Below are 12,695 nucleotides of genomic sequence, written 5' to 3' on the forward strand. Positions count from 1 at the left end.
AAGAATCCGCCTGCCAATGCAGGGGACACAGGTTCAAGCCCTGGTCCGGGAAGATCCCACATGCCGTGGAGCAACCAAGCCCGTGTGCCACAACTACTGAGCCTGTGCTCTAGAGCTCGCGAACCACAACTACTGAAGCCCGCGCGCTTACAGCCCGTGCTCCGCAACAAGAGAAGCCACCGCAATGAGAAGCCCACACACTGCAACGAAGAGTAGCCCCCGCTCACTGCAACTAGAGAAAGCCTGCCCGCAGCAACGAAGACCCAAGGCAGACAAAAATAAAATAAATAAAATAAATAAATTAAAAAAAAAAAAAAGAAAACATCATGTTAAATGAAAGAGTCAGTCACAAAAGGCCACATACTGCATGATTCCATTTATATGAAATGTCCATAGAGAGAGGAATGGGAAGTGACTGCTCAATGGGTATGAGGTTTCCATCTGAGCTGATGAAAATGTTCTGCAACTAGACTGTGGTAATATATAAACGTATTATACAGTGTTGTGAATGTAGTTAATGCCACTAAAATGTACACTTTGAAATGGTAAATATTATGTTATGTGTATTTTGCCTCAATTAAAAAAAGACAAAGAGGGGACTTCTCTGGCGGTCCAGTGGTTAAGACTGCGCTTCCACTGCAGGGGGCTCGGGTTCGATCACTGGCCGGGGAACTAAGATCCTGCATGCTGAGCAGTGCGGTAAAAAAAAGAAAAAGAAAAAGTACTTAGTGTGGCCTTTGCACGTGATAGGTATTCCGTAGTCATTGACTTTAATGACTGGGCAGCATGGTTTTGGTCAATTCCAGCTTACAGTGAAGCCAGATTTTGCCCTAAACAAACATGGCCCTATGGATTTATCAGCATTTTCTAGCTCTTCTGCCTGAGGATTATGCACAAAGGCTTAGCAACTATATTCCTCTCCCCATTATGCTACACCCCACACCTATGCTACAAGGCTTCTAAAGAAGTCCTCCATTGTTTCTTGACAGCCGCCAGAAAGGCAAACAGCTTCATTCTATATCAGTCAATCAAAGCTGAGGAACAATAGTAACAAAATGCTGCTACTGAGAGTTAGGTTGGGAGGTGGTGGTAAGGAGATATTTCATTTGACTATAAGACAATTACAAATATGAAATGATACAGCATTACATTACTCTGAAATCATATACTTACTCAAGACCAGTTTCTCAACTGCGGCACTACTGACATTCAGGGGGGATTGTCCTGTGCATTTTAGGATGTTGAGCAGCATTCCTGGCCTCTACCCACTAGACATCAGTAGCATTCCCCAGCTGTGACAATCAAAAATGTCTCCAGATATTTGGCCACCCAAGGGAAAATAGCCCTCAGTTGAGAACCACTGCTCTAGACGAAAATACTGAACATCTTATCTAACATTAATACATATAAACTGATGTACCCTAGGAATATGGGTTGGCTTGGGAAATGAGAGGGGAAAGGACAAACAACCTACACCATCTTGCATTGCTATGGGTCAGCCTCCTGAAAGCTAACATGTTTGGGAAAGAGCTGTGGGAAAACTCAAGCAGAGAGAGCCGAAATCCCCAAAGGTACATTCATAGGACCAGAGCAATGGCCACCCAAACCAAGGGGAGCTGGAGTAAAGCAGCAAGCACCTAGTGATAAATGTAAATTCATTGTTCTGCTTAGTATTTAAGTCCCTTGTGGATCAATGATACTCAAAGATGAGTGAAGAAATGGTCCCTGTTCTCTGCATGCCAGATGCCTATTGTGTCTGCTCTCTGGATAAAGGCAGCTATTCAGACGTTGTCAGAAAATAAAGAAAGGAACTGCCTACCTGAGAGTCCCATTCTCTCCTTTGTCCAGGCTGGTGAACCGGCTGTAGAGGCGGGTGATCTGACTGTGGGAAACTAAAGAACACAAAATTAGTCCCAGCTGGAGAAGTTGCCCTCCACTCGAACTGAACCTGAATGTGGCCCTTCAGAAGCCAGCTGCCCTTCCGGTCCCGGGCCACCATTAAACGCTTCAAAGTCAGTAAAGTGGGCCGAAATCTCAACTCCAACTCACCTCTAGAGAGTCAAGGCAGAAAGAATGAAAGGAGTTAGAAAATAAAGTAAATCAAGAGTAAACAAAATTGACTCTCAGGAATGAAGTCTAGGCTTAATTAAGACTGTGTTAAATGCCAGGTAGTTAAGATTTAACAAAACAAAGCCAAATTTAGTTTAAAAGGAAATTGTGAAATTTTCACCTTTCAGTACCCTGACTTAGAGGCTATGAAAATGCACGCTTTGATTAAAAACACATCTCTATTAATCAGTTTGATGTTTCAGGCTGGCACAGCTGGGTAGGTAACTTGTGTTGAATTAAAGATCAGGGCTTGTGAAACAGCTTGTATTTTAAAAATCTGATTTACTCCTACCCCAAGCATCAGTGGCTTTATCTTTTCCCTCAGGACTGATCTTCGGGTAAAAGATCACCACAGCCTTGGGTCAGCCTCTTCTCTGTGATGGCATGACCTCCACTGAGTTCCCAGTAAAGGAAAGGGCTCCAAGAAAGGAAATTAGGTAATTTGTAAAATGGTCATGTTATCATCAGATGACATCTACAAGGAAGCTGTTTTGGACTAACTTAGGCACAAGCTGACAATTATGAGGTAATAACTACAGGTAGACAATGAAACTTTGGAAATGCAAAAAGGAATTTCTGGGAAATAGTTTAGTCTCATGGCAGATTGGAGGTAGGAGGAAAAAAAAAGTTATCAAAGGAGAAAAGACAACAGCCAAAAAGGGTGTGGCAAGTGCGGACTTTGTCCTAGGCTGTACCTTCACGGGTAAAGGGGTGGCTGAGGGAGTTCTGATAGTTGTCTTCCTCCCCCAGCTCAAGGAACAAAAATCCACCTGCGGTTTTAGGAACAATGGGATAAAATAAACAGGGGCACGGGGCCGGAGAAACAGGAAGTGAGTGGCCCAGAGCTAGGATGAGAGGACACACTGGGCAAAGCTGTGAATTCTTCAGCATCAGGTTTCAGCACAGGCTGGGCTCCGTTCTGTACTACTGGCTCTCTAAGGAGAGCAGAGAGCAGAGGAGAAGGCAGAACCATTCCCAGCCAGGGCAGAGCCAGCAGGGGTCCAGACACTGAAGCAGTTGTGGACCTTTCTGCTAGTCAGGTAGGTGTCAGTAGCTTGGTGTACACTCTTGTGAGTCAGGTTGACAGGTTCTGATTCCAATCACGGCACCACAGCTTACCAGTGAGGGGTGGGTGAGTGGGGCTGTGGAGTGAACTAACAGAATCCAGGAGAGGAAAGTGCTTGGCAAAGGTCTGGCACTTGGTTAAGCACTCCAGGTTAGCTATTATCATCATTATCCTTACATTGTGAGCTGCAGGTACAGTTTTACTGCTGTACTAATTAATCTCCAGCTTTCTCCTGATTCTGCCAGTCACAACCGTTTTCTTCAGGAACCTGACGAGGCTTTGGCCTCGGGCCTCAAAGGCTGCTCTAGAACTAAAGTTCCCTTTAGTTTTCACAAAATAAGTCAGTTAAAGAATGACTAACTTTCCCAAAAGATTTTTTGAAAAAACAAAATTCGTTCACAATCTCAACACCACTGCTTTCATTTTTTCATATATCATCTAATATGTCACTGTGTACTTTACATAAACATAATAGCTTATTTTTCATTTATTAATTCATAATTTTTCTATATTGGAGTCCTCTTTAATAACTGCATAATATTTAGTCCACTGAGTATTATATATTTCAGGTTACTTTTCTTTAACAAGGAACACATTCAAATTGCAGTTCTTTTTATACTAGTTTTTTTTTTTATTTGAGAAAACAATCTATCCACATGGTAAAAATGGTACAAAAGTGATCATAATGAAAAGTCACCCTAACAACCGCGTTCCTCAGTCTCCCTTGCCAGAGTCAAACACTATCACCAGTTTACTGTGAATCCTTCTAGAAATTCCGTATGTATGTATATATAAGTATGTACAGCAAGTTATAAAATTTTTAAGTTGGAAGAAATGTTGTCACCTTGTCCAACTTCTTCAACTAACAAGTGAGCCATCAGACATCTTTCTAATCTAGAACACCATCCAAAAGAAAGGGACACTGAAACCTTATAGTATGATTTTTAAAATTCCCTTAGTGAGTAATGGTATGACATTACATCCCATATTTCAGAAAAAGAGATCAGTTTATGGCTGCTTGAGTTCGTAATTTACCAATATGTTAAAAATAAATGTGTAAATAAGTATCCAAACAACCATAAAACTGCTATCTTCCAGGACAAACTGGGCTATGTGGAAATCAGTGGAGGAATGTACAACCAAATGCCAACTTTTAACACAACTCAATATGGTTACATCTCAATCTACCTCCTAAATTTCGGAACTAATGGTACAATCATATTGTTACAAAGAGCTCTGTTAGAACAGAAGAAGAAGGAGGAGAAAGAGACGAAGGAGAAGCAGCAGCAGCAAGTAAGCAGGCTTTAATTCAGGTGCTAAACTCACTATGACAAAGAATATAAAGCAAACTCCAAGGTGTATACCTCGGAGTAACGTCAAGGAGCAAAAAGGTATTGGAACTGCCACAAATGAAGGCAGGACAAGTTTCCAGTAAACTATTCTTACCAGAAGGCACTAGGCTAGCAGGACAAGTGCCCAAAACCTGCATCATTCTTGGAAACCCAAAGGAAGTCTCAGGAGTTGACAATTACTCTCAGAAAAGGTTGTGAATGTGGGCATATCTTGAATGAAGCTATATTTTTCTCCACTGATGGGCAAATAATTAGTTTCTATTGTTGAAAGGTTACTTAAAAGACACTGCTAATCTTCCTGACTAAATGCCTTTCTATTATCACTGTGCTCAGAGAAAGAAGGCATTTGAGAGAAATGCCAAGCCCTAAGGAGGAAAAACAAAGTGAAGAGTAAAAATGAAAAGGGAATAAGAAAAAAAGTCATTTTGCCCTTGCCTTTATCCTAAATCTTAACGCAGAAGAACAGATTAATAACCTAGGTAAAGCATATACGTGCAACCGAAGGTAACTCTCAAAAGATTGAGAGGCTGAAGCCTGCACCCCTAACCATTCCTCCTGAACACTCCACACCCCAATATTTCGCATTTCCCCTGGCAAGAGGACTTCAAGAGCTGGCCAACTCTCTCAGGAAACCTATAGATTAAGAGACTTAAAAGAGATTAAAAACAAAAACTTTATTATAACTGGGGAAGTTTGAATATGGACTGAATGATAGATAATATTTATAGAATTATTGTTAACTTTCTTAGGTGTGATAATAGTATTCTGGTTATGTAGGAAAATAAATCCTTATTCTCAGGAGATACATGCAGAAGGCTTAAGGGGTGAAGAGTTCTAATATCTGCAGCTTTAAAATGGTTCATCAAAAAAATACATATAGGGCTTCCCCGCTGGCGCAGTGGCTAAGAACCCGCCTGCTAATGCAGGGGACACGGGTTCAAGCCCTGGTCTGGGAAGATCCCACATGCTGCGGAGCAACTAAGCCCGTGTGCCACAACTACTGAGCCTGCACTCTAGAGCCCACGAGCCACATCTACTGAGCCTACGTGCCACAACTACTGAAGCCCACGCGCCTAGAGCCCGTTCTCCGCAGCAAGAAAAGCCACCGCAATGAGAAGCCCATGCACCGCAACGAAGAGTAGCCCCCGCTTGCTGCAACTAGAGAAAGCATGCCCACAGCAACGAAGACCCAACGCAGCCAAAAATAAAAAAATAGGAACTGGAAGACAGCAGCAGGGTCTTCTGTAGTGACAGAACCTTCAGGCACTATGGCAAGGCAGATGAGGGCCATGAAGGGGTCCTGCATTTTGAGGCAGGAGCAGCCTGAAGTTGAACTTCCACTAACATTCTAGCCCAGAAAATTATTCTCAAGCAATTGCCTTTGCCTGTCTTGTGCTCTTTGTTGCAACTACAGAGAAACCCACACTAGTTCTATCATCACTACACCCTTTCAAACAAACAAAACCTCACTGGCCTGTAAAACTTACTTCCCAAACCTGTTCAATATCTTTGCCACGTCACATGACACACACCAGAAGGTAGAGGCTAAAAATAAATCAATCGGCATTTATTACTACTCAGTTGGCATGAGTTGTTTCTCACAGATTATGTGGCTATTTTTTTTTAAAGGTTTTAAGTAATTCACAGCCAGGTTATTGCCACACAGTTAAGTGAACTAAAGGTGGAGAATACAGAAACTCCCAAGACACTTATGACCTTTCCCTTAATGACAACTTTTATTGAAATGATTTTAATTTATGGAAATGCTGACGAGTGAAAGAAGGTGACAGAACTAAGACAATATAGCAAATGTTTTACGCCAACACAAAGTGTTTTTAGACAGTGTTTTTTAAACTGTTAGAAACAACAGGATTTCTACTCCTTTCAAAGTTTTATTTCCTTAGAATTGGGAAAACCTGATTCCTAATCCAATATCCCCTGAAAATAGGAAAAGTGTAAAATGCTGTCACCTCTCCAGTTATATAGCTCAAGACAGTTTTTATAACTAGCATATGCTAATGGTATTTTCCCAATAAGATGATTGTTATCTATGGTTCAAAAGGTAATAGCTAACATCTGGTGCTCATTACATATCCAGACACTATTCTAAGTAGCTTACATTTTTCTCATTTTATTCTCACTAGGAATCCTATAAAGTAGGTACTATTATTATTCCCATTTACAGGTGACAAAGTTGAGGCTTACAAGGAATTCTTACTTAGAATTACTTTTCCAAACACTTAGAGATTAAATTTCAAATACCGGATAACCTAGTCATACATGAATTCTAATCAATTTAGACTTATGAATGCAAAGCTTTCACACTGAATATAAAGTCAGTTTTACTCAATTATGCTACATTTTCTTACTGACAAAGCGAGTAGTGAAATGTCTTATACTTGTTCTTAACTTGAAGTGTTTCTGATTGATAGCTCCCCAAACTCTTAACAGAACAAGAAGCAGAGGAAAATAGGACTAATTCCACCTCTCTACCCCACCTTCAGGTATCCATTGTTTTTATTCTTCTAAACCTTTTGCATCATGCTAAAATTAATGCTTTAAAAATCAACTCTGCTGATCGGCACTAACTGGATAAACTGATGGCTCAACTCCCAGAGCAGAAGAATGACAGGTAGCATGCTGGGGGAGAAAGCACCTGGAAGCCACCCAAAATGCCCTAGGTTAATTTATCCAAATCTAATCAATTCATGCATGTATCAAGGCCCAATTCCTGTCCTCCTCAAGGCCAGCGTACAAGGACTCTTCCCTGAGTTCTGAAAGAGGTGCCACACAATTTCAGGTACCGTATGTCCTGATGCTAATCCTAACTCCTGTGGGCTTATCTCCATGACAGGTTTGTGAGCATCTTCTGTCACCATCTGCTTTGAGCACCCAGTATCGTACTGAATATAGACATTGCAAAAATTCAATAAGTACTTGTTTCATTAGGCTTTCTGGCTCAATACATACATTTGTACTGGTTGTGGCTGAGTCCCTCAGGCTCGATTCACTTTTCAGCAACTAGGAAAATAGCTCTGCAGGAGTACTCAGTTCTCACAAGGTCACACAGTAAAGTATAACCCAGAGTCCTAAGGCAATCGAGGCCACTTTCATTTGGTCAAATGTAATAAAACCAGAATGGGATTATTGCTCCCTTCCTCTTGAGGCAAAAATAGCTTTTTCCCACCCTCACTCTGGTTTACAGTCCCTCATTATGTGACTTTTTATTTTAAGCATGAATGCTTTAACTCTGGTGTCACCTTAGACCTACAGTAGTTCTTATGTTCTCACAAGTGTGGCCAGAGGTCATAACCACAAAATGTAATAAAACGTTTGCTGAGTCCAAACTGCCTACATTTCTACTCTTGGAGGCAGGGTAAGTCATAAAATGACCATAAGGTCAAGTGCCCAAATAAGTACTGCACATTATAAACAGCTAACTACTTTCTGTCATTCATTCAAAATCATCAAAAGGACTACATTGGTAGGCGGTGAGGTCCTTAAAGTCTTTATGGAGAGGCTTAATGAAGGTAAGTTAGGAGATGCTGAAAGCAGTAAACCAATCTGACAAGGGATGAGGCTAGATAACCCCCCTTCCAACTTGAAGATTCTAGAAAGTTGAACTTGTCAGAAAGCATGGGACAGCATTTAATTTATCTCAGGCCACCATTGCCTGAATAATTCTGAGGTTCCCCCAGCACTCAATATTATCTGTGAATGGACCACTGAGTTATTTACTGGCCATCTCATTATCAAAGACAGGTATCATGAAGACTCAGAGCACGGATGTTTACATAACTCATGTAAAATACAAGAGTCATAATGAATTACTGAGAATAGAAAATAATGTATGCATTATCAAGGGCTACACAAATGTATGATGGTGTTTTACCGGGCTTCTGAATTCCCAAAACTCTGTTGCCCCTTTCAAGTTAATGAGGAAGAGACTGGACTGTAAAAAATCAGTTCCTAGTACAAAATCACACTGAGGTTTTTGGAGCACATCCAATTTCCACGGCGACTGCATGAAGTACACCAGCATAGTAGAAATCAATAGATCTGAAATTAGGACAGCAAGCATCCTCACTGTAAATAAAAAACTGGTAGTCACAGTATCTGTGCTTTCTCTCCACAAGCTCAGAATGAAAGAAGTCTCATACTCAGATCCCTGATTCTTTAAGGTATCCCGTCCCGTCTTCCAAAGCCTTACTGTACGATCTCACTTTCTGGATTTATTTTTCCGGTTGTGGCAAGAATTTGTTTGATTTCCCACAGTTGTCAGTGATTTTAAGTCCTTGCCCAGAAACGTCACAGGAACGGACAGAATGTTTTCTACAGAATCCATCCACAGTTCCTGAATTTGAGGTTGGTGCGAGGAAAGATAAAGGAAAAGAGTTCGGGGGCTTTCAAGAACAGGGGGAAGAGAAAAGAGCGGGATCAGTGATCTACGGGTGATCATAACTCCCGCCTTTGATGGGAAGGACAGCCCCACAAGAGGCACTGCCCCGCTCCAGGTAGCTGTAGCTTAAGAACAGGTCCTCCATCATCCCCGTAGCTCCAGCGCTGGAGGCTGCCCAGGACCCCCCCAACCTCCCGGCACCTCATCTCCAGACCTCAGCGACAGTCGCCCTTGGTCCTGAGGCCAGCCAGAGGCGCTCGGCCGCGTTCCCACCCCCTACCCGAACTCACAGCCAGTTTCCTTCTTGATCTCCTCGAGCTCTTCGTCCCGCAGTAACGTGGAGGCCCGGGACCCCATCACCGAGCCGGGAGCTCCTCCGGGAGCAGCGGCGCCAGAAGCAACAGCGGCAGCGGTAGGGAGGGAAGAAGGGGAGGAAGAGCCAGGGGTCAAGAAGGGAGAGGGCAGTGGTTCTACTGCGGACTGGGAAGGGAACCCAGGGGTGGCGCGCGGGGGAGGGCGGCCCGGAGGCCCAGCCAATTGGGAGTGAGGCTGAGCCCAGCGCCGGAGCCGACGTCGACGTTCCTAGCTCCAGCCCCCGAATGAATCAGCCCAGCGCCGGGCCGGGTCTAGCTAAAGACGGACCACGCCCCCGGAAACATGATGCCACCGGCCTTAAAGGGGCAATTCTGGCCCTAGCGCCCGCAATTAAAAGGGCAACGCCACTGACCCACTGTTTTACAACACAACGTGTGGCAGGCGGTGTAGCCAACCTGTTTCTCACAGAACTCTAACACTAGAAATCCCACCCTACGGTTGGCATGGATTGCAGAGAGAAACAATAAAAACAGACAAAACATCGCTTGGGTGAACGCTAGGGTGTGTCTCCTGGGAACTGCATGCTGGGAGTTGCACCTCCTGATTCTTCCTGGGGGCCCTCTCTCCTCCCGGCCGCAAGGGGCGCTCGGGAGCCAGCCTCGGGACTGCGCGCCGATTGGCTCCTTGGGAAACAGACGGGAGCGCTGGTTCAGGCCGGCTGGCGTCCGACCTGTAGTGTGGGTTCCCAGCGTTGCGTACTTTAGTTTGTTTTCGGGACTGTTCTTTGATAACCGCCACAGCGGCCTTGAAACTCCCCGAGAGTTCTTCCTTAACAGCAGTCCCTCTTTTCTCACTTCAAGACTGAAGCTCGAGGAACTCACCATTTGGCTGAAATAGACACAAGATTTCCCAAACTTTCGTCGGAGGAAAAAGAAAAACCTAACGGCGGAGGAGAGAATTTCTAGCGTATGGCCCGCCGTTTATTTGAAGTTTCTTATTTTGCCTTAAAAACGAGGAAATTTGCATTTTGTTCCTGTGGCATATTTTTGTTTGTTTTCTTGAAAACATTTAAAGCCCCCCTTCCAATTAGTACACCCTTTCAGGTGAACCAGTTCTTTTCCTGTGGCTTCAGTGCCTTTACACCCCTTACGCGTCCCTCGAGTGTTACTTTGTACAGAACTGGTTTGAGTTATGGAAGAACCAAATTCTGACCGCTTTAACTTAGTACTTAAGCACTAGAACACTGTATTAGCGAGCTGGTCAAGTCAATTTAGGTTACTAGTTTTAAGCTTTACCTAAGGCTTTGACGGCTTAGCAGGAGACTGAGGTTCTAGTCTTACTGAATTGTTTTCACGATAGACTTCCTCTTGTCTGACCTAATGATGTCTGCCTGAATAAGCAGAGTGTGAAATGTTGGATATGCCCATCTAGGCCACAGGACCTTCTTTTTATCCTGAGAGCGTAAGTATGGTAGAAAAACCTGTGATGTCACCGACGTGAATGTCTATTTTCTGAGTCTGTCTTGAAGCCCATCTCTAGGTCCTGACCTTACTCGCTCCTTCCTAATCTTGAATCTTAACCTTTTGCAGCCATCCTCAGTCGAGGTTTCTTTGCTTTGTGTTAATGTTTTTCTGATTTACTTTAACATTTCTTAAATTTCTTTATTATCCAGGCATTTCACAAGCTTATTTCTTATGTATCTTTTAAAAATATAAATTAATTTTTACCTCTATTAAGGACCGGTTTTTCCAGTTTTATGTTCTCTTTTATTTCTGTAAAAATTCCCCTTTTACCAGTTGGATTGACTTGAACAAAGAAGAATGATTTTTCCAGGCACTCTGGTGACTTGTTTTATGTTATCTCTGGATGCATAACACTTTGTCTTGCACTAGGTTGCACACATCCTCCACTGGGGAACTGGTTTTAGTTCAGGTTCCATTACCTTCTAGCTGTGTAACTTTGGGCAGGTGTCTTAAATCTTTAAGCCTCAGTTTCTACATCTGTAAATTAAGTAGTTGTTGTAGGCAACAAATAATAGTTGTGAAAGCACTTGCTAGACCTTAAAATATTAAAGTGTAATTTATTTATCTGGTTAAAAATGCTATGTAACTTCTCACCTCTTCCTAGTCAAATTGGGCCTTAGTTATTTGGTCAGTGTTTTATAGTTAAACTAAATTGCAAAATTCACTGGTTGACTATTCCAAGTAGAGCAAAGGCAAGCCACTTTTAAATTTAAGCACTGTGGAGGAACACTTAGCTGAGGTTCTAAACACAAAGCCATCCGAATAACAGGATTGTTCTAAAAGATACTTTTTAAAAAAATGATTTATCTTTTAATTTACAGTATTACACTAAGGATTATAAGAGTGTCTACTATGAATGATAGCTATTTCTGCAAGATAAAGTTTTTTCTTTGTACATTTCTGCATTGTTATCCTTTTTATGAGCATGCATCATTTTTACAAAAACAGTTGAATTTTACAAAACCAGTGTGTGGCATGTGTCAGTTAATCTGTCAGGCTGCACATGACTGGTGACATTACAGCAGCCCAGTCCCTGAGCTGTGGCCAGGGTGGGGTGGAATGGCCCTCACAGTGACATGGCAGCTGGATTGGTAATGCATAAATTGTGATAGTTCTAAGTCACTTATTCTTTGGTTGGTTACAGTGTGAAACTCTGGAAATGTGATTCATCTAGAAGAGGCTTCATCTAGAAGAGGTTAGATCCCAGACGTTTCTGGGTAAACAATTCGTTGCAATGTGTTGGCAGGTGTTTGCCAATATCAATTTTTTTTCATTTGTTCTTTTAGTTTTTTTGGTTGCTGTTAAAATGATGTATGCATGTGCTATTAAAAAGCCTCTAAATGTTCTTATTCCATTTAGCTAAGGAAGGAAAAGTGATATTAGGCCATTTTATAGACAAAGACGTCAAACCCACCTTGCCTGAAGTCTTAATACTTTTCAGTTTCCCATGTATAAATTAGAGTTGGTGCTTGCAATGATATTTTTCTCATTATCATTCTAAAAAGATGAACAGAATTGAATTACTCTAATATTTTTATTTTTCTTATCCCAGGTATGGGGAAAGGAAAAATAACCCCATTTTCCCCAAAATATTTTAAAAATCATAGATCTCTTTTATTTTCAAGGGTTTGGTTACTTAAAGAAGATTATTTGAAGACTCCTTTTGGAATCAGATAGCATGGATCCTAGCAGTGACTACCATTTCCTCAACCAGATTTTGTGGAGAAGAGTGAAACTCACATTGGTTTGTGGCATCTTTGAGGGAGTGCTCCAGCATGTGGACCCTAACAAGATTGTTGTCCTGAAGAAAGGTCTCATTTTATTTCTCATAATCTCCTGCCTTTTAGGAGACTAATAACTCAGTTTGGGTGATGGTTCTGTGCTCCCTTAGCAACTGGGAGAGTGGCATTATTCCTATTTTAGGGAAAAGG

General features: G+C 42.1%; 2 protein-coding genes across 7 annotated transcripts in view; one reads left to right on the forward strand and one right to left on the reverse strand.

The window, feature by feature from the left end:
• CHP1 (calcineurin like EF-hand protein 1) overlaps positions 1 to 9,420 on the reverse strand; it is a 38,531-nt gene extending 29,111 nt beyond the window's left edge. The window contains exons 1-2 of the mRNA XM_007198555.3: positions 9,217 to 9,420; positions 1,820 to 1,892 (exon numbers count right to left, since the gene is read on the reverse strand). Of these exons, the coding sequence (XP_007198617.2) occupies positions 1,820 to 1,892; positions 9,217 to 9,283 (140 nt within the window). The 5' untranslated portion in view covers positions 9,284 to 9,420. The remainder of the gene's footprint in view (positions 1 to 1,819; positions 1,893 to 9,216) is intronic.
• A 528-nt stretch (positions 9,421 to 9,948) lies between these two features.
• The window catches only part of EXD1 (exonuclease 3'-5' domain containing 1), a 74,947-nt gene continuing 72,200 nt past the window's right edge, over positions 9,949 to 12,695 (forward strand). For 2 of the 6 annotated variants that reach the window (XM_057543718.1, XM_007180373.2), the window contains exons 1-2: positions 9,949 to 10,702; positions 12,390 to 12,575. In XM_057543718.1, the coding sequence (XP_057399701.1) occupies positions 12,443 to 12,575 (133 nt within the window). In that variant the 5' untranslated portion in view covers positions 9,949 to 10,702; positions 12,390 to 12,442. Of the gene's footprint in view, positions 10,703 to 11,908; positions 11,960 to 12,389; positions 12,576 to 12,695 lie in introns of those variants that run through there. The other 4 variants (XM_007180371.2, XM_007180370.2, XM_007180372.2 and 1 more) reach the window with 4 other exon arrangements.

The sequence above is a fragment of the Balaenoptera acutorostrata genome, chromosome 3 (assembly GCF_949987535.1).
Source record: "Balaenoptera acutorostrata chromosome 3, mBalAcu1.1, whole genome shotgun sequence".
NCBI classification, from domain to species: Eukaryota; Metazoa; Chordata; class Mammalia; order Artiodactyla; family Balaenopteridae; genus Balaenoptera; species Balaenoptera acutorostrata.